At 57.6% G+C, this 23,312-nt stretch overlaps 1 protein-coding gene across 1 annotated transcript in view; it reads left to right on the top strand.

The window, feature by feature from the left end:
* Positions 1–22,671, top strand: part of LOC140399401 (neural cell adhesion molecule L1-like) — a 244,192-nt gene extending 221,521 nt beyond the window's left edge. The window contains exons 5-8 of the mRNA XM_072488979.1: positions 5,732–5,931; positions 13,239–13,361; positions 13,514–13,684; positions 22,667–22,671. Coding sequence (XP_072345080.1) covers positions 5,732–5,931; positions 13,239–13,361; positions 13,514–13,684; positions 22,667–22,671 — 499 coding nt within the window. The remainder of the gene's footprint in view (positions 1–5,731; positions 5,932–13,238; positions 13,362–13,513; positions 13,685–22,666) is intronic.
* Positions 22,672–23,312: the final 641 nt, after the last annotated feature.

Raw genomic sequence — 23,312 nt, 5'->3', positions numbered from 1 at the left:
CACCCAGTCACACCCACACCCAGTCACACCCAGTCACACCCAGTCACACCCAGTCACACCCAGTCACACCCAGTCACACCCACACCCAGTCACACCCAGTCACACCCACACCCAGTCACTCCCACACCCACACCCAGTCACACCCACACCCAGTCACACCCAGTCACACCCAGTCACACCCAGTCACACCCACACCCAGTCACACCCAGTCACACCCAGTCACACCCAGTCACACCCACACCCAGTCACACCCACACCCAGTCACACCCAGTCACACCCAGTCACACCCACACCCACACACAGTCACACCCACGCCCAGTCACACCCAGTCACACCCAGTCACACCCAGTCACACCCACACCCAGTCACACCCACACCCAGTCACACCCACACCCAGTCACACCCAGTCACACCCACACCCAGTCACACCCACACCCAGTCACACCCACGCCCAGTCACACCCACACCCAGTCACACCCACACCCAGTCACACCCAGTCACACCCACACCCAGTCACACCCACACCCAGTCACACCCACGCCCAGTCACACCCACACCCAGTCACACCCAGTCACACCCACACCCAGTCACACCCACATCCAGTCACACCCACGCCCAGTCACACCCACACCCAGTCACACCCACACCCAGTCACACCCACACCCAGTCACACCCAGTCACACCCACACCCAGTCACACCCAGTCACACCCACACCCAGTCACACCCAGTCACACCCACACCCAGTCACACCCACACCCAGTCACACCCAGTCACACCCACACCCAGTCACACCCACACCCAGTCACACCCAGTCACACCCACACCCAGTCACACCCAGTCACACCCACACCCAGTCACACCCAGTCACACCCACACCCAGTCACACCCAGTCACACCCACACCCAGTCACACCCACACCCAGTCACACCCACACCCAGTCACACCCACACCCAGTCACACCCACACCCAGTCACACCCACACCCAGTCACACCCACACCCAGTCACACCCACACACAGTCACACCCAGTCACACCCACACCCAGTCACACCCAGTCACACCCACACCCAGTCACACCCAGTCACACCCACACCCAGTCACACCCACACCCAGTCACACCCACACCCAGTCACACCCACACCCAGTCACACCCACACCCAGTCACACCCAGTCACACCCACACCCAGTCACACCCACACCCAGTCACACCCACACCCAGTCACTCCCACACCCAGTCACACCCACACACAGTCACACCCACACCCAGTCACACCCACACCCAGTCACACCCACACCCAGTCACACCCACACCCAGTCACACCCAGTCACACCCACACCCAGTCACACCCACACCCAGTCACACCCAGTCACACCCACACCCAGTCACACCCAGTCACTCCCACATCCAGTCACACCCACACCCAGTCACACCCACACCCAGTCACACCCAGTCACACCCAGTCACACCCACACCCAGTCACACCCAGTCACACCCACACCCAGTCACACCCACACCCAGTCACACCCACACCCAGTCACACCCACACCCAGTCACACCCAGTCACACCCACACCCAGTCACACCCACGCCCAGTCACACCCACACCCAGTCACACCCAGTCACACCCAGTCACACCCACACCCAGTCACACCCAGTCACACCCACACCCAGTCACACCCACACCCAGTCACACCCAGTCACACCCAGTCACACCCACACACAGTCACACCCAGTCACTCCCACACCCAGTCACACCCACACCCAGTCACACCCACACCCAGTCACACCCACACCCAGTCACACCCACACCCAGTCACACCCACACCCAGTCACACCCACACCCAGTCACACCCAGTCACACCCACACCCAGTCACACCCACACCCAGTCACACCCACACCCAGTCACACCCACACCCAGTCACACCCAGTCACACCCACACCCAGTCACACCCAGTCACACCCACACCCAGTCACACCCACACCCAGTCACACCCACACCCAGTCACACCCACACCCAGTCACACCCACACCCAGTCACACCCACACCCAGTCACACCCACACCCAGTCACACCCACACCCAGTCACACCCACACCCAGTCACACCCACACCCAGTCACACCCACACCCAGTCACACCCAGTCACACCCACACCCAGTCACACCCACACCCAGTCACACCCACACCCAGTCACACCCACACCCAGTCACACCCACACCCAGTCACACCCACACCCAGTCACACCCAGTCACACCCACACCCAGTCACACCCACACCCAGTCACACCCACACCCAGTCACACCCACACCCAGTCACACCCGCACCCAGTCACACCCACACCCAGTCACACCCAGTCACACCCACACCCAGTCACACCCACACCCAGTCACACCCACACCCAGTCACACCCGCACCCAGTCACACCCACACCCAGTCACACCCAGTCACACCCACACCCAGTCACACCCAGTCACACCCACACCCAGTCACACCCACACCCAGTCACACCCAGTCACACCCACGCCCAGTCACACCCACACCCAGTCACACCCACGCCCAGTCACACCCACACCCAGTCACACCCACACCCAGTCACACCCAGTCACACCCACACCCAGTCACACCCACGCCCAGTCACACCCACACCCAGTCACACCCACACCCAGTCACACCCAGTCACACCCACACCCAGTCACACCCACACCCAGTCACACCCACACCCAGTCACACCCAGTCACACCCACACCCAGTCACACCCACGCCCAGTCACACCCACACCCAGTCACACCCAGTCACACCCACATCCAGTCACACCCACGCCCAGTCACACCCAGTCACACCCACACCCAGTCACACCCACACCCAGTCACACCCACACACAGTCACACCCACACCCAGTCACACCCACACCCAGTCACACCCACACCCACACCCAGTCACACCCACACCCAGTCACACCCACACCCAGTCACACCCACACCCAGTCACACCCACACCCACACCCAGTCACACCCACACCCAGTCACACCCAGTCACACCCACACCCAGTCACACCCAGTCACACCCACACCCAGTCACACCCAGTCACACCCACACCCAGTCACACCCACACCCAGTCACACCCAGTCACACCCAGTCACACCCACACCCAGTCACACCCAGTCACACCCAGTCACACCCACACCCAGTCACACCCGGGCCCAGTCACACCCACACCCAGTCACACCCACACCCAGTCACACACAGTCACACCCACACCCAGTCACACCCACACCCAGTCACACCCACACCCAGTCACACCCACACCCAGTCACACCCACACCCAGTCACACCCAGTCACACCCACACCCAGTCACACCCACACCCAGTCACACCCACACCCAGTCACACCCACACCCAGTCACACCCAGTCACACCCACACCCACACCCAGTCACACCCACACACAGTCACACCCACACCCAGTCACACCCACACCCAGTCACACCCACACCCAGTCACACCCACACCCAGTCACACCCACACCCAGTCACACCCACACCCAGTCACACCCACACCCAGTCACACCCAGTCACACCCACACCCAGTCACACCCACACACAGTCACACCCACACCCAGTCACACCCACACCCAGTCACACCCACACCCAGTCACACCCACACCCACACCCAGTCACACCCACACCCAGTCACACCCACACCCAGTCACACCCACACCCAGTCACACCCACACCCAGTCACACCCACACCCAGTCACACCCACACACAGTCACACCCACACCCAGTCACACCCAGTCACACCCACACCCAGTCACACCCACACCCAGTCACACCCACACCCAGTCACACCCACACCCAGTCACACCCACACCCAGTCACACCCACACCCAGTCACACCCACACACAGTCACACCCAGTCACACCCAGTCACACCCACACCCAGTCACACCCACACCCAGTCACACCCACACCCAGTCACACCCACACCCAGTCACACCCAGTCACACCCACACCCAGTCACACCCAGTCACACCCACACCCAGTCACACCCACACCCAGTCACACCCACACCCAGTCACACCCACACCCAGTCACACCCACACCCAGTCACACCCAGTCACACCCACACCCAGTCACACCCACACCCAGTCACACCCACACCCAGTCACACACACACCCAGTCACACCCACACCCAGTCACACCCAGTCACACCCAGTCACACCCACACCCAGTCACACCCACACCCAGTCACACCCACACCCAGTCACACCCACACCCAGTCACACCCAGTCACACCCACACCCAGTCACACCCACACCCAGTCACACCCACACCCAGTCACACCCAGTCACACCCACACCCAGTCACACCCACACCCAGTCACACCCACACCCAGTCACACCCACACCCAGTCACACCCACACCCAGTCACACCCACACCCAGTCACACCCACACCCAGTCACACCCAGTCACACCCACACCCAGTCACACCCAGTCACACCCACACCCAGTCACACCCACACCCAGTCACACCCACACCCAGTCACACCCACACCCAGTCACACCCACACCCAGTCACACCCACACACAGTCACACCCACACCCAGTCACACCCACACACAGTCACACCCACACCCAGTCACACCCAGTCACACCCACACACAGTCACACCCACACCCAGTCACACCCACACACAGTCACACCCACACCCAGTCACACCCAGTCACACCCACACCCAGTCACACCCACACCCAGTCACACCCAGTCACACCCACACCCAGTCACACCCACACCCAGTCACACCCACACCCAGTCACACCCACACCCAGTCACACCCAGTCACACCCACACCCAGTCACACCCACACCCAGTCACACCCACACCCAGTCACACCCACACCCAGTCACACCCAGTCACACCCACACCCAGTCACACCCAGTCACACCCACACCCAGTCACACCCACACCCAGTCACACCCAGTCACACCCACACCCAGTCACACCCACACCCAGTCACACCCACACCCAGTCACACCCAGTCACACCCACACCCAGTCACACCCACACCCAGTCACACCCACACCCAGTCACACCCACACCCAGTCACACCCAGTCACACCCACACCCAGTCACACCCACACCCAGTCACACCCACACCCAGTCACACCCAGTCACACCCACACCCAGTCACACCCACACACAGTCACACCCACACCCAGTCACACCCACACCCAGTCACACCCACACCCAGTCACACCCACACCCAGTCACACCCACACCCACACCCAGTCACACCCACACACAGTCACACTTCAGGCCTCCTGAAGCATTTCGCCGGCAATGAGAGAGGCGATGGGCCAGGTTGGGCGAGACCTTCCAGCTGGACTGTCTGGCGGGAGCTCCGGCCCCGCTGGCGGGAGCTCCGGCCCCGCTGACGCGCTCGCTCGCCGTGCATTACCGGCGACATGGGGGGGATTCAATGGGAAACCGTTCAGAGCGGCAGAACCAGGAGATCCCCGGCCTGCGTTGGGAGCCTCCGGGAAACACAACCAGGGAAGGATGGGGAACCTGGCACAGGGTCTCCGCGAGTCCCACAATGTCCCGATCGCGGTGAGGGAGGGGATGTGTGCTCTCTCACAACCTGCAAACGGAGAATGACCCAGATCAGGCTGGGAACAGTTTATCCAGACCCCCAGCGAGCGTTCCTCCTCCTTTACTTTCCATTCCACAGATATCGCTGGACCAGAGACGGCACGGTTTACGATCCCTCGCTGGATCCCCGTGCGGCGATGAACGCGAGCTCGGGAACCATCGTAATCGCCACCACAGGCAACGGAGTTTCCATCCGCAATTACCGGGGTGTTTACCGCTGTTACGCGAGCAACGAGTACGGCACTGCAATCTCCTCCAAAATCAACCTCATCACAGAAAGTGAGTCACAGCTCCCTCTACACTGTCCCCATCAAACACTCCCAGGACAGGCACAGCACGGGGTTAGATACAGAGTAAAGTTCCCTCTACACTGTCCCCATCAAACACTCCCAGGACAGGTACAGCACGGGGTTAGATACAGAGTAAAGCTCCCTCTGCACTGTCCCCATCAAACACTCCCAGGACAGGTACAGCACGGGGTTAGATACAGAGTAAATCTCCCTCTACACTGTCCCCATCAAACACTCCCAGGACAGGTACAGCACGGGGTTAGATACAGAGTAAAGCTCCCTCTACACTGTCCCCATCAAACACTCCCAGGACAGGTACAGCACGGGGTTAGATACAGAGTAAAGCTCCCTCGACACTGTCCCCATCAAACACTCCCAGGACAGGTACAGCACGGGGTTAGATACAGAGTAAAGCTCCCTCTACACTGTCACCATCAAACACTCCCAGGACAGGGACAGCACGGGGTTAGATACAGAGTAAAGCTCCCTCTACACTGTCCCCATCAAACACTCCCAGGACAGGTACAGCACGGGGTTAGATACAGAGTAAAGCTCCCTCTACACTGTCCCCATCAAACACTCCCAGGACAAGTGCAGCACGGGGTTAGATACAGAGTAAAGCCCCCTCTACACTGTCCCCATCAAACACTCCCAGGACAGGTACAGCACGGGGTTAGATACAGAGTAAAGCTCCCTCTACACAGTCCCCATCAAACACTCCCAGGACAGGTACAGCACGGGGTTAGAAACAGAGTAAAGCTCCCTCTACACTGTCCCCATCAAACACTCCCAGGACAGGTACAGCACGGGGTTAGATACAGAGTATAGCTCCCTCTACACTGTCCCCATCAAACACTCCCAGGACAGGTACAGCACGGGGCTAGATACAGAGTAAAGCTCCCTCTACACTGTCCCCATCAAACACTCCCAGGACAGGTACAGCACGGGGTTAGATACAGAGTATAGCTCCCTCTACACTGTCCCCATCAAACACTCCCAGGACAGGTACAGCACGGGGTTAGATACAGAGTAAAGCTCCCTCTACACTGTCCCCATCAAACACTCCCAGGACAGGTACAGCACGGGGTTAGATACAGAGTAAAGCTCCCTCTACACTGTCCCCATCAAACACTCCCAGGACAGGTACAGCACGGGGTTAGATACAGAGTAAAGCTCCCTCTACACTGTCCCCATCAAACACACCCAGGACAGGTACAGCACAGGGTTAGATACAGAGTAAAGCTCCCTCTACACTGTCCCCATCAAACACTCCCAGGACAGGTACAGCACGGGGTTAGATACAGAGCAAAGCTCCCTCTACACTGTCCCCATCAAACACTCCCAGGACAGGTACAGCACGGGGTTAGATCCAGAGCAAAGCTCCCTCTACACTGTCCCCATCAAACACTCCCAGGACAGGTACAGCACGGGGTTAGATACAGAGTAAAGCTCCCTCTACACTGTCCCCATGAAACACTCCCAGGACAGGTACAGCACGGGGTTAGATACAGAGTAAAGCTCCCTCTACACTGTCCCCATCAAACACTCCCAGGACAGGTACAGCACGGGGTTAGATACAGAGAAAAGCTCCCTCTACACTGTCCCCATCAAACACTCCCAGGACAGGTACAGCACGGGGTTAGATACAGAGTAAAGCTCCCTCTACACTGTCCCCATCAAACACTCCCAGGACAGGTACAGCACGGGGTTAGATACAGAGTAAAGCTCCCTCTACACTGTCCCCATCAAACACTCCCGGGACAGGTACAGCACGGGGTTAGATACAGAGTAAATCTCCCTCTACACTGTCCCCATCAAACACTCCCAGGACAGGTACAGCACGGGGTTAGATACAGAGTAAAGCTCCCTCTACACTGTCCCCATCAAACACTCCCAGGACAGGTACAGCACGGGGTTAGATACAGAGTAAAGCTCCCTCTACACTGTCCCCATCAAACACTCCCAGGACAGGTACAGCACGGGGTTAGATACAGAGTAAAGCTCCCTCTACACAGTCCCCATCAAACACTCCCAGGACAGGTACAGCACGGGGTTAGAGACAGAGTAAAGCTCCCTCTACACTGTCCCCATCAAACACTCCCAGGACAGGTACAGCACGGGGTTAGATACAGAGTAAAGCTCCCTCTACACTGTCCCCATCAAACACTCCCAGGACAGGTACAGCACGGGGTTAGATACAGAGTAAAGCTCCCTCTACACAGTCCCCATCAAACACTCCCAGGACAGGTACAGCACGGGGTTAGATACAGAGTAAAGCTCCCTCTACACTGTCCCCATCAAACACTCCCAGGACAGGTACAGCACGGGGTTAGATACAGAGTAAAGCTCCCTCTACACTGTCCCCATCAAACACTCCCGGGACAGGTACAGCACGGGGTTAGAGACAGAGTAAAGCTCCCTCTACACTGTCCCCATCAAACACTCCCAGGACAGGTACAGCACGGGGTTAGATACAGAGTAAAGCTCCCTCTACACTGTCCCCATGAAACACTCCCAGGACAGGTACAGCACGGGGTTAGATACAGAGTAAAGCTCCCTCTACACTGTCCCCATCAAACACTCCCAGGACAGGTACAGCACGGGGTTAGATACAGAGTAAAGCTCCCTCTACACTGTCCCCATCAAACACTCCCAGGACAGGTACAGCACGGGGTTAGATACAGAGTAAAGCTCCCTCTACACTGTCCCCATCAAACACTCCCGGGACAGGTACAGCACGGGGTTAGATACAGAGTAAATCTCCCTCTACACTGTCCCCATCAAACACTCCCAGGACAGGTACAGCACGGGGTTAGATACAGAGTAAAGCTCCCTCTACACTGTCCCCATCAAACACTCCCAGGACAGGTACAGCACGGGGTTAGATACAGAGTAAAGCTCCCTCTACACTGTCCCCATCAAACACTCCCAGGACAGGTACAGCACGGGGTTAGATACAGAGTAAAGCTCCCTCTACACAGTCCCCATCAAACACTCCCAGGACAGGTACAGCACGGGGTTAGAGACAGAGTAAAGCTCCCTCTACACTGTCCCCATCAAACACTCCCAGGACAGGTACAGCACGGGGTTAGATACAGAGTAAAGCTCCCTCTACACTGTCCCCATCAAACACTCCCAGGACAGGTACAGCACGGGGTTAGATACAGAGTAAAGCTCCCTCTACACAGTCCCCATCAAACACTCCCAGGACAGGTACAGCACGGGGTTAGAGACAGAGTAAAGCTCCCTCTACACTGTCCCCATCAAACACTCCCAGGACAGGCACAGCACGGGGTTAGATACAGAGTAAAGCTCCCTCTACACTGTCCCCATCAAACACTCCCAGGACAGGTACAGCACGGGGTTAGATACAGAGTAAAGCTCCCTCTACACTGTCCCCATCAAACACTCATGGCTACATTCATTAGTGTTCTCTTGCTCAGTGTGAATTAATTCGGTCCGAAATATTCATCCTCTTCCTGCTCAACATTGCTGCACCTGCTCCTTCAGAAAATTCAAATCTCACTTTCATTTGATTTTCACAGTTTAACAACTTCTTTAAATACCAAAAGGAATGGTGGGTCTTGGGTTAAACTCGCAGAACACACAATAAAATTATTGAATAACAGCGTGCTGGGGGAGAGGGGTTACTGAGTGACAATGTGAGGGAGCTGGATTAACATCAGTAGAGATACAGTCAGTAACACAGGGTGCTGGGGGAGAGGGGTTACTGAGTGACAGTGTGAGGGAGCTGGATTAACATCAGTAGAGATACAGTCAGTAACACAGGGTGCTGGGGGAGAGGGGTTACTGAGTGACAGTGTGAGGGAGCTGGATTAACATCAGTAGAGATACAGTCAGTAACACAGGGTGCTGGGGGAGAGGGGTTACTGAGTGACAGTGTGAGGGAGCTGGATTAACATCAGTAGAGATACAGTCAGTAACACAGGGCGCTGGGGGAGAGTGGTTACTGAGTGACAGTGTGAGGGAGCTGGATTAACATCAGTAGAGATACAGTCAGTAACACAGGGTGCTGGGGGAGAGGGGTTACTGAGTGACAGTGTGAGGGAGCTGGATTAACATCAGTAGAGATACAGTCAGTAACACAGGGTGCTGGGGGAGAGGGGTTACTGAGTGACAGTGTGAGGGAGCTGGATTAACATCAGTAGAGGTACAGTCAGTAACACAGGGTGCTGGGGAGAGGGGTTACTGAGTGACAGTGTGAGGGCGCTGGATTAACATCAGTAGAGATACAGTCAGTAACACAGGGTGCTGGGGGAGAGGGGTTACTGAGTGACAGTGTGAGGGAGCTGGATTAACATCAGTAGAGATACAGTCAGTAACACAGGGTGCTGGGGGAGAGGGGTTACTGAGTGACAGTGTGAGGGAGCTGGATTAACATCAGTAGAGATACAGTCAGTAACACAGGGTGCTGGGGAGAGGGGTTACTGAGTGACAGTGTGAGGGAGCTGGATTAACATCAGTAGAGGTACAGTCAGTAACACAGGGTGCTGGGAGAGGGGTTACTGAGTGACAGTGTGAGGGCGCTGGATTAACATCAGTAGAGATACAGTCAGTAACACAGGGTGCTGGGGGAGAGGGGTTACTGAGTGACAGTGTGAGGGAGCTGGATTAACATCAGTAGAGATACAGTCAGTAACACAGGGTGTTGGGGGAGAGGGGTTACTGAGTGACAGTGTGAGGGAGCTGGATTAACATCAGTAGAGATACAGTCAGTAACACAGGGTGCTGGGGGAGAGGGGTTACTGAGTGACAGTGTGAGGGAGCTGGATTAACATCAGTAGAGGTACAGTCAGTAACACAGGGTGCTGGGGAGAGGGGTTACTGAGTGACAGTGTGAGGGCGCTGGATTAACATCAGTAGAGATACAGTCAGTAACACAGGGCGCTGGGGGAGAGGGGTTACTGAGTGACAATGTGAGGGAGCTGGATTAACATCAGTCGAGATACAGTCAGTAACACAGGGTCCTGGGGGAGAGGGGTTACTGAGTGACAGTGTGAGGGTGCTGGGGAGAGGGGTTACTGAGTGACAGTGTGAGGGAGCTGGATTAACATGAGTAGAGATACAGTCAGTAACACAGGGTGCTGTGGGAGAGGGGTTACTGAGTGACAGTGTGAGGGAGCTGGATTAACATCAGTAGAGATACAGTCAGTAACACAGGGTGCTGGGGGAGAGGGGTTACTGAGTGACAGTGTGAGGGAGCTGGATTAACATCAGTAGAGATACAGTCAGTAACACAGGGTGCTGGGGGAGAGGGGTTAGTGAGTGACAGTGTGAGTGAGCTGGGGGAGAGGGGTTACTGAGTGACAGTGAGAGGGAGCTGGATTAACATCAGTAGAGATACAGTCAGTAACACAGGGTGCTGGGGGAGAGGGGTTACTGAGTGACAGTGTGAGGGAGCTGGGGGAGAGGGGTTACTGAGTGACAGTGTGAGGGAGCTGGATTAACATCAGTAGAGATACAGTCAGTAACACAGGGTGCTGGGGGAGAGGGGTTACCAAGTGACAGTGTGAGGGAGCTGGATTAACATCAGTCGAGATACAGTCAGTAACACAGGGTGCTGGGGGAGAGGGGTTACTGAGTGAGAGTGTGAGGGAGCTGGATTAACATCAGTAGAGATACAGTCAGTAACACAGGGTGCTGAGGGAGAGGGGTTACTGAGTGACAGTGTGAGGGAGCTGGATTAACATCAGTAGAGATACAGTCAGTAACACAGGGTGCTGGGGGAGAGGGGTTACTGAGTGCCAGTGTGAGGGAGCTGGATTAACATCAGTAGAGATACAGTCAGTAACACAGGGTGCTGGGGGAGAGGGGTTACTGAGTGACAGTGTGAGGGAGCTGGATTAACATCAGTAGAGATACAGTCAGTAAGACAGGGTGCTGGGGGAGAGGGGTTACTGAGTGACAGTGTGAGGGAGCTGGGGGAGAGGGGTTACTGAGTGACAGTGTGAGGGAGCTGGATTAACATCAGTAGAGATACAGTCAGTAACACAGGGTGCTGGGGGAGAGGGGTTACTGAGTGACAGTGTGAGGGAGCTGGATTAACATCAGTAGAGATACAGTCAGTAACACAGGGTGCTGGGGGAGAGGGGTTACTGAGTGACAGTGTGAGGGAGCTGGATTAACATCAGTAGAGATACAGTCAGTAACACAGGGTGCTGGGGGAGAGGGGTTACTGAGTGACAGTGTGAGGGAGCTGGATTAACATCAGTAGAGATACAGTCAGTAACACAGGGTGCTGGGGGAGAGGGGTTACTGAGTGACAGTGTGAGGGAGCTGGATTAACATCAGTAGAGATACAGTCAGTAACACAGGGTGCTGGGGGAGAGGGGTTACTGAGTGACAGTGTGAGGGAGCTGGGTTAACATCAGTAGAGATACAGTCAGTAACACAGGGTGCTGGGGGAGAGGGGTTACTGAGTGACAGTGTGAGGGAGCTGGATTAACATCAGTAGAGATACAGTCAGTAACACAGGGTGCTGGGGGGGAGGGATTACTGAGTGACAGTGTGAGGGAGCTGGATTAACATCAGTAGAGATACAGTCAGTAACACAGGGTGCTGGGGAAGAGGGGTTACTGAGTGACAGTGTGAGGGAGCTGGATTAACATCAGTAGAGATACAGTCAGTAACACAGGGTGCTGTGGGAGAGGGGTTACTGAGTGACAGTGTGAGGGAGCTGGATTAACATAAGTAGAGATACAGTCAGTAACACAGGGTGCTGGGGGAGAGGGGTTACTGAGTGACAGTGTGAGGGAGCTGGATTAACATCAGTAGAGATACAGTCAGTAACACAGGGTGCTGGGGAAGAGGGGTTACTGAGTGACAGTGTGAGGGAGCTGGATTAACATCAGTAGAGATACAGTCAGTAACACAGGGTGCTGGGGGAGAGGGGTTACTGAGTGACAGTGTGAGGGAGCTGGATTAACATCAGTAGAGATACAGTCAGTAACACAGGGTGCTGGGGGAGAGGGGTTACTGAGTGACAGTGTGAGGGAGCTGGATTAACATCAGTCGAGATACAGTCAGTAACACAGGGTGCTGGGGGACAGGGGTTACTGAGTGACAGTGTGAGGGAGCTGGGGGAGAGGGGTTACTGAGTGACAGTGTGAGGGAGCTGGATTAACATCAGTAGAGATACAGTCAGTAACACGGTGCTGGGGGAGACGGGTTACTGAGTGACAGTGTGTGTCTGGGGGTATACATTCCCCACTACGTTCCCCTGTGCTGGGGACAGACAGATAAACATGTTTTTGATCTATTCCTCGATCTCCTCAGGCACGCCCAAATGGCGGAAGGAGCATGTGCGTAAGTTTGTGAAGGAAGCTGGGGAATCTTTGGTGTTGAGGTGTAACTCTCCCAGCAGCATGGCCTCGTCGATGATCCTCTGGAGGACCAGCAGTGAGTAAACTCAGTTTTCACAGCGCCCTGGGTCGCGGCCAGCTGTCCACGGCCTGACCCTCCCCATTCCACTGCTCCCCACCCCTCCCGAGTCTCTTTGACAAGCAAGAGGAGCAGAGTCAGACAAGGTGTGTTTGCTCTTTCCCCTCCAGAGCTGTCTGACCTCCAGGTGAGCGATCGTGTGTCGCAGGGACTGGACGGGAACCTTTACTTCTCCAACCTGCTGGTGGAGGACAGCCTGGAGGATTACACCTGTTACGCCAGTTTCACAGATACCAGGACAATCATCCAGAAGGAACCCATCGCTCTGCAAGTGACAACCTGTAAGCATCCGTTCCGTGTCCGTCTAATGAGGAAATTTGCTGGCCACTCCGTCCTTCTCACCCCGCGCCGCCATTGCTATCAGCATCATCGCTGGTCTTTGACCTCGTCCATAGTTGTGCCCAAACATTATATCCTTCCATTCCCTTGGTGTCCAGTATTACTGACCCTCCAACAGTGCGGCACTCCCTCAGTACTGACCCTCTGTCAGTGCGGCACTCCCTCAGTACTGACCCTCTGACAGTGCGGCACTCCCTCAGTACTGACCCTCTGACCGTGCAGCACTCCCTCAGTACTGACCCTCTGACCGTGCAGCACTCCCTCAGTACTGACCCTCTGACAGTGCGGCACTCCCTCAGTACTGACCCTCTGACAGTGCGGCACTCCCTCAGTACTGACCCTCTGACAGTGCGGCACTCCCTCAGTACTGACCCTCTGACAGTGCGGCACTCCCTCAGTACTGACCCTCTGACAGTGCGGCACTCCCTTAGTACTGACCCTCTGACAGTGCGGCGCTCCCTCAGTACTGACCCTCTGACAGTGCGGCACTCCCTCAGTACTGACCCCCTGACAGTGCGGCACTCCCTCAGTACTGACCCCCTGACAGTGCGGCACTCCCTCAGTACTGACCCTCTGACAGTGCAGCACTCCCTCAGTACTGACCCTCTGACAGTGCGGCGCTCCCTCAGTACTGACCCTCTGACAGTGCGGCGCTCCCTCAGTACTGACCCTCTGACAGTGCGGCACTCCCTCAGTACTGACCCTCTGACAGTGCGGCACTCCCTCAGTACTGACCCTCTGACAGTGCGGCACTCCCTCAGTACTGACCCTCTGACAGTGCAGCACTCCCTCAGTACTGACCCTCTGACAGTGCGGCACTCCCTCAGTACTGACCCTCTGACAGTGCGGCACTCCCTCAGTACTGACCCTCTGACAGTGCGGCACTCCCTCAGTACTGACCCTCTGACAGTGCGGCACTCCCTCAGTACTGACCCTCCGACAGTGCGGCACTCCCTCAGTACTGACCCTCTGACAGTGCGGCACTCCCTCAGCACTGACCCTCTGACAGTGCGGCACTCCCTCAGTACTGACCCTCTGACAGTGCGGCACTCCCTCAGTACTGACCCTCTGACAGTGCGGCACTCCCTCAGTACTGACCCTCTGACAGTGCGGCACTCCCTCAGCACTGACCCTCTGACAGCGCAGCACTCCCTCAGTACTGACCCTCTGACAGTGCGGCACTCCCTCAGTACTGACCCTCTGACAGTGCGGCACTCCCTCAGCACTGACCCTCTGACAGCGCGGCACTCCCTCAGTACTGACCCTCTGACAGTGCGGCACTCCCTCAGTACTGACCCTCTGACAGTGCGGCACTCCCTCAGCACTGACCCTCTGACAGCGCAGCACTCCCTCAGTACTGACCCTCTGACAGTGCGGCGCTCCCTCAGTACTGACCCTCTGACAGTGCGGCGCTCCCTCAGTACTGACCCTCCGACAGTGCGGTACTCCCTCAGTACTGACCCTCTGACAGTGCGGCACTCCCTCAGTACTGACCCTCCGACAGTGCGGCACTCCCTCAGTACTGACCCTCTGACAGTGCGGCACTCCCTCAGTACTGACCCTCTGACAGTGCGGCGCTCCCTCAGTACCGACCCTCCGACAGTGCGGCACTCCCTCAGTACTGACCCTCTGACAGTGCGGCACTCCCTCAGTACTGACCCTCTGACAGTGCGGCACTCCCTCAGTACTGACCCTCTGACAGTGCGACGCTCCCTCAGTACTGACCCTCTGACAGTGCGGCACTCCCTCAGTACTGACCCTCTGACAGTGCAGCACTCCCTCAGTACTGACCCTCTGACAGTGCGGCACTCGCACAGTACTGACCCTCTGACAGTGCGGCACTCCCTCAGTACTGACCCTCTGACAGTGCGGCACTCCCTCAGTACTGACCCTCTGACAGTGCGGCACTCCCTCAGTACTGACCCTCCGACAGTGCTGCACTCCCTCAGTACTGACCCTCCGACAGAGCGGCACTCCCTCAGTACTGACCCTCTGACAGTGCAGTTGTCCCTCAGTACTGACCCTCTGACAGTGCGGCACTCCCTCAGTACTGACCCTCTGACAGTGCGGCACTCCCTCAGTACTGACCCTCTGACAGTGCGGCACTCCCTCAGTACTGACCCTCTGACAGTGCGGCACTCCCTCAGTACTGACCCTCTGACAGTGCGGCACTCCCTCAGTACTGACCCTCTGACAGTGCGGCACTCCCTCAGTACTGACCCTCTGACAGTGCGGCACTCACTCAGTACTGACCCTCTGACAGTGCGGCACTCCCTCAGTACTGACCCTCTGACAGTGCGGCACTCCCTCAGCACTGACCCTCTGACAGTGCGGCACTCCCTCAGTACTGACCCTCTGACAGTGCGGCACTCCCTCAGTACTGACCCTCTGACAGTGCGGCACTCCCTCAGTACTGACCCTCTGACAGAGCGGCACTCCCTCAGCACTGACCCTCTGACAGCGCAGCACTCCCTCAGTACTGACCCTCTGACAGTGCGGCACTCCCTCAGTACTGACCCTCTGACAGTGCGGCACTCCCTTAGCACTGACCCTCTGACAGCGCAGCACTCCCTCAGTACTGACCCTCTGACAGTGCGGCACTCCCTCAGTACTGACCCTCTGACAGTGCGGCACTCCCTCAGCACTGACCCTCTGACAGCGCAGCACTCCCTCAGTACTGACCCTCTGACAGTGCGGCCCTCCCTCAGTACTGACCCTCTGACAGTGCGGCGCTCCCTCAGTACTGACCCTCCGACAGTGCGGTACTCCCTCAGTACTGACCCTCTGACAGTGCGGCACTCCCTCAGTACTGACCCTCCGACAGTGCGGCACTCCCTCAGTACTGACCCTCTGACAGTGCGGCACTCCCTCAGTACTGACCCTCTGACAGTGCGGCGCTCCCTCAGTACCGACCCTCCGACAGTGCGGCACTCCCTCAGTACTGACCCTCTGACAGTGCGGCACTCCCTCAGTACTGACCCTCTGACAGTGCGGCACTCCCTCAGTACTGACCCTCTGACAGTGCGACGCTCCCTCAGTACTGACCCTCTGACAGTGCGGCACTCCCTCAGTACTGACCCTCTGACAGTGCAGCACTCCCTCAGTACTGACCCTCTGACAGTGCGGCACTCGCACAGTACTGACCCTCTGACAGTGCGGCACTCCCTCAGTACTGACCCTCTGACAGTGCGGCACTCCCTCAGTACTGACCCTCTGACAGTGCGGCACTCCCTCAGTACTGACCCTCCGACAGTGCTGCACTCCCTCAGTACTGACCCTCCGACAGAGCGGCACTCCCTCAGTACTGACCCTCTGACAGTGCAGTTGTCCCTCAGTACTGACCCTCTGACAGTGCGGCACTCCCTCAGTACTGACCCTCTGACAGTGCAGTTGTCCCTCAGTACTGAACCTCTGACAGTGCAGCACTCCCTCAGTACTGACCCTCTGACAGTGCAGCACTCCCTCAGTACTGACCCACTGACAGTGCGGCACTCCCTCAGTACTGACCCTCTGACAGTGCGGCACTCCCTCAGTACTGACCCTCTGACAGTGCGGCACTCCCTCAGTACTGACCCTCTGACAGTGCGACACTCCCTCAGTACTGACCCTCTGACAGTGCGGCACTCCCTCAGTACAGACCCTCTGACAGTGCAGCACTCCCTCAGTACTGACCCTCCGACAGTGCGGCACTCGCACAGTACTGACCCTCTGACAGTGCGGCACTCGCACAGTACTGACCCTCTGACAGTGCGGCACTCCCTCAGTACAGACCCTCTGACAGTGCGGCACTCCCTCAGTACTGACCCTCTGACAGTGCGGCACTCCCTCAGTACTGACCCTCTGACAGTGCAGCACTCCCTCAGTACTGACCCTCTGACAGTGCGGCACTCTCTCAGTACTGACCCTCTGACAGTGCAGCACTCCCTCAGTACTGACTCTCTGACAGTGCAGCACTCCCTCAATACTGACCCTCTGACAGTGCGGCACTCCCTCAGTACTGACCCTCTGACAGTGCGGGGCTCCCTCAGTACTGACCCTCTGACAGTGCGGCACTCCCTCAGTACTGACCCTCTGACAGTGCGGCACTCGCACAGTACTGACCCTCTGACAGTGCGGCACTCCCTCAGTACTGACCCTCTGACAGTGCGGCACTCGCGCAGTACTGACCCTCTGACAGTGCGGCACTCCCTCAGTACTGACCCTCTGACAGTGTGGCACTCCCTTAGTATTGACCCTCTGACAGTGCGGCACTCCCTCAGTACTGACCCTCTGACAGTGCGGCGCTCCCTCAGTACTGACCCTCTGACAGTGCGACACTCCCTCAGTACTGACCCTCTGACAGTGCAGCACTCCCTCAGTACTGACCCTCTGACAGTGCGGCACTCCCTCAGTACTGACCCTCTGACAGTGCAGCACTCGCTCAGTACTGACCCACTGACAGTGCGGCACTCCCTCAGTACTGACCCTATGACAGTGCAACACTCCCTCAGTACTGACCCTCTGACAGTGCGGCACTCCCTCAGTACTGACTCTCTGACAGTGCGGCAGTCCCTCAGTACTGACCCCCTGACAGTGCAGCACTCCCTCAGTACTGACTCTCTGACAGTGCAGCACTCCCTCAGTACTGACCCTCTGACAGTGCGGCACTCCCTCGGTACTGACCCTCTGACAGTGCGGCACTCCCTCAGTACTGACCCTCTGACAGTGCGGCACTCGCTCAGTACTGACCCTCTGACAGTGCGGCGCTCCCTCAGTACTGACCCTCTGACAGTGCGGCACTCCCTCAGTACTGACCCTCTGACAGTGCCGCACTCCCTCAGTACTGACCCTCTGACAGTGCGGCACTCCCTCAGTACTGACCCTCTGACAGTGCGACACTCCCTCAGCGCTGACCCTCTGACAGTGCGGCACTCCCTCAGTACTGACCCTCTGACAGTGCAGCACTCCCTCAGTACTGACCCTCTGACAGTGCAGCACTCCCTCAGTACTGACCCTCTGACAGTGCGGCACTCCCTCAGTACTGACCCTCTGACAGTGCAGCACTCCCTCAGTACTGACCCTCTGACAGTGCGGCACTCCCTCAGTACTGACCCTCTGACACTGCGACACTCCCTCAGTACTGACCCTCTGACAGTGCGGCACTCCCTCAGTACTGACCCTCTGACAGTGCGACACTCCCTCAGTACTGACCCTCTGACAGTGCGGCACTCCCTCAGTACTGACCCTCCGACAGTGCGGCACTCCCTCAGTACTGACCCTCCGACAGTGCGGCACTCCCTCAGTACTGACCCTCTGACAGTGCAGCACTCCCTCAGTACTGACTCTCTGACAGTGCGGCGCTCCCTCAGTACTGACCCTCTGACAGTGCAGCGCTCCCTCAGTACTAACCCTCTGACAGTGCGGCACTCCCTCAGTACTGACCCTCTGACAGTGCGGCACTCCCTCAGTACTAACCCTCTGACAGTGCGGCACTCCCTCAGTACTGACCCTCTGACAGTGCAGCACTCCCTCAGTACTGACCCTCTGACAGTGCGGCACTCCCTCAGTACTGACCCTCTGACAGTGCAGCACTCCCTCAGTACTGACCCTCTGACAGTGCGGCGCTCCCTCAGTACTGACCCTCTGACAGTGCGGCACTCCCTCAGTACTGACCCTCTGACAGTGCAGCACTCCCTCAGTACTGACCCTCTGACAGTGCGGCACTCTCTCAGTACTGACCCTCTGACAGTGCAGCACTCCCTCAGTACTGACTCTCTGACAGTGCAGCACTCCCTCAATACTGACCCTCTGACAGTGCGGCACTCCCTCAGTACTGACCCTCTGACAGTGCGGGGCTCCCTCAGTACTGACCCTCTGACAGTGCGGCACTCCCTCAGTACTGACCCTCTGACAGTGCGGCACTCCCTCAATACTGACCCTCTGACAGTGCGGCACTCCCTCAGTACTGACCCTCTGACAGTGCGGCACTCCTTCAGTACTGACCCTCTGACAGTGCGGCACTCCCTCAGTACTGACCCTCTGACAGTGCGGCACTCGCACAGTACTGACCCTCTGACAGTGCGGCACTCCCTCAGTACTGACCCTCTGACAGTGCGACACTCCCTCAGTACTGACCCTCTGACAGTGCAGCACTCCCTCAGTACTGACCCTCTGACAGTGCGGCACTCCCTCAGTACTGACCCTCTGACAGTGCAGCACTCGCTCAGTACTGACCCACTGACAGTGCGGCACTCCCTCAGTACTGACCCTATGACAGTGCAACACTCCCTCAGTACTGACCCTCTGACAGTGCGGCACTCCCTCAGTACTGACTCTCTGACAGTGCGGCAGTCCCTCAGTACTGACCCCCTGACAGTGCAGCACTCCCTCAGTACTGACTCTCTGACAGTGCAGCACTCCCTCAGTACTGACCCTCTGACAGTGCGGCACTCCCTCGGTACTGACCCTCTGACAGTGCGGCACTCCCTCAGTACTGACCCTCTGACAGTGCGGCACTCGCTCAGTACTGACCCTCTGACAGTGCGGCGCTCCCTCAGTACTGACCCTCTGACAGTGCGGCACTCCCTCAGTACTGACCCTCTGACAGTGCCGCACTCCCTCAGTACTGACCCTCTGACAGTGCGGCACTCCCTCAGTACTGACCCTCTGACAGTGCGACACTCCCTCAGCGCTGACCCTCTGACAGTGCGGCACTCCCTCAGTACTGACCCTCTGACAGTGCAGCACTCCCTCAGTACTGACCCTCTGACAGTGCAGCACTCCCTCAGTACTGACCCTCTGACAGTGCGGCACTCCCTCAGTACTGACCCTCTGACAGTGCAGCACTCCCTCAGTACTGACCCTCTGACAGTGCGGCACTCCCTCAGTACTGACCCTCTGACACTGCGACACTCCCTCAGTACTGACCCTCTGACAGTGCGGCACTCCCTCAGTACTGACCCTCTGACAGTGCGACACTCCCTCAGTACTGACCCTCTGACAGTGCGGCACTCCCTCAGTACTGACCCTCCGACAGTGCGGCACTCCCTCAGTACTGACCCTCCGACAGTGCGGCACTCCCTCAGTACTGACCCTCTGACAGTGCAGCACTCCCTCAGTACTGACTCTCTGACAGTGCGGCGCTCCCTCAGTACTGACCCTCTGACAGTGCAGCGCTCCCTCAGTACTAACCCTCTGACAGTGCGGCACTCCCTCAGTACTGACCCTCTGGCAGTGCGGCACTCCCTCAGTACTAACCCTCTGACAGTGCGGCACTCCCTCAGTACTGACCCTCTGACAGTGCAGCACTCCCTCAGTACTGACCCTCTGACAGTGCGGCACTCCCTCAGTACTGACCCTCCGACAGTGCAGCACTCCCTCAGTACTGACCCTCCGACAGTGCGGCACTCCCTCAGTACTGACCCTCTGACAGTGCGGCACTCCCTCAGTACTGACCCTCTGACAGTACAGCACTCCCTCAGTACTGACCCTCTGACAGTGCGGCGCTCCCTCAGTACTGACCCTCTGACAGTGCGGCACTCCCTCAGTACTGACCCTCTGACAGTGCAACACTCCCTCAGCACTGACCCTCTGACAGTGCGGCGCTCCCTCAGTACTGACCCTCTGACAGTGCGGCACTCCCTCAGTACTGACCCTCTGACAGTGCAGCACTCCCTCAGTACTGACCCTCTGACAGTGCAGCACTCCCTCAGCACTGACCCTCTGACAGTGTGGCGCTCCCTCAGTACTGACCCTCTGACAGTGCGGCACTCCCTCAGTACTGACCCTCTGACAGTGCGGCACTCCCTCAGTACTGACCCTCTGACAGTGCGGCACTCCCTCAGTACTGACCCTCTGACAGTGCGGCACTCCCTCAGTACTGACCCTCTGACAGTGCGGCACTCCCTCAGTACTGACCCTCTGACAGTGCGGCACTCCCTCAGTACTGACCCTCTGACAGTGCGGCACTCCCTCAGTACTGACCCTCTGACAGTGCGGCGCTCCCTCAGTACTGACCCTCTGACAGTGCGGCACTCCCTCAGTACTGACCCTGTGACAGTGCAGCACTCCCTCAGTACTGACCCTCTGACAGTGCGGCACTCCCTCAGTACTGACCCTCTGACAGTGCGGCACTCCCTCAGTACTGACCCTCTGACAGTGCGGCACTCCCTCAGTACTGACCCTCTGACAGTGCGGCACTCCCTCAGTACTGACCCTCTGACAGTGCGGCACTCCCTCAGTACTGACCCTCTGACAGTGCGACACTCCCTCAGTACTGACCCTCTGACAGTGCAGCACTCCCTCAGTACTGACCCTCTGACAGTGCGGCACTCCCTCAGTACTGACCCACTGTCAGTGCGACACTCCCTCAGTACTGACCCTCTGACAGTGCGGCACTCCCTCAGTACTGACCCACTGTCAGTGCGACACTCCCTCAGTACTGACCCTCTGACAGTGCGGCACTCGCTCAGTACTGACCCACTGACAGTGCGGCACTCCCTCAGTACTGACCCTCTGACAGTGCGGCACTCCCTCAGTACTGACCCTCTGACAGTGCGGCGCTCCCTCAGTACTGAGTACTCATATTTTTCCCCTGGTAATTTATTTTTTGTTGACGCATTTACAGTAAAGGTTCCTCTTCCCAACCCATCCGTACAGCTCCACCTGTTCTTAACCTGCTCCCAGATGGCAGACAATGCCAGCTGGTTCACCAAACCTGCCCCTTGTGCACATACAGACCTGGCTCCTCCCATTCATTACATCATCTGAAGCTCACTCAGTTGTCCCATGACCTGCTTAACTAGGACTAAACACCATCCCTCATAAATTATCTACACCCTGGGAACATCCTGCAATCAAAACCATGTTCCATTTGCCATCTCTCTGTAAAGACGTTTACGGTTCAAATCAATAATTATCTCATTTTTGTGACTCCTTAATCACAGCTTGAGCAGACCCGCCACCCCCGGCGCCCACCCTGTCTGCCAGGACCCGGTGAGCCTCGGGAGGGATATTCTGCTGTGAAAGGCTGCACACCTTTGTCCTTGGCTGCAGCCCAGTGACTCTGGGGATCCCTCGTAGATGTAACAGGAGCGGGACTCCACCCTCCCCCCCCGCCTCCTCCACTCCCATGAATCCCTCCCCCCACCGCCAGCCTCCTGGGCACCCTGCGCCCCCCACGCCCACTGCCAGCCACAAGTCCAGTGCTGTTTATCAGCCCGGCTCTGGTTCAGTGAGGGAGATCTGCCGTCCTGATCCGGGTCTGGCCTACACGTGACTCCAGACCCCTCCCCACAGCACCATGGTCGACTCCTAACTGCCCCCTCCTCTGAAATGGCCCCAGCGAGACGCTCCGCTCGAGGGGCAGTGAGGGATGGAGGACATGGTGCTATTTCCCCCTGGGGGTCTCTCGAACTGACCCCAGACCCAATCCGCGGGGCAGGACGGGGGGGGGGGGGGGGAGATGTTTAGTTCCTCCACCCACATTCCTCAGCCCAGCTAACCAGAGCTGATCAGATTCAATACCCACATGTTACATACAGGACAGGCGAAACTCTGGAACCCCTAATTAATCCCCCCCCCTCTCTCTCT

Source organism: Scyliorhinus torazame, chromosome 22 (assembly GCF_047496885.1).
Source record: "Scyliorhinus torazame isolate Kashiwa2021f chromosome 22, sScyTor2.1, whole genome shotgun sequence".
NCBI lineage: Eukaryota > Metazoa > Chordata > Chondrichthyes > Carcharhiniformes > Scyliorhinidae > Scyliorhinus > Scyliorhinus torazame.
The sequence above is the reverse complement of the archived record's forward strand: the minus strand, read 5'-3'. Positions and strand labels throughout refer to the sequence as shown.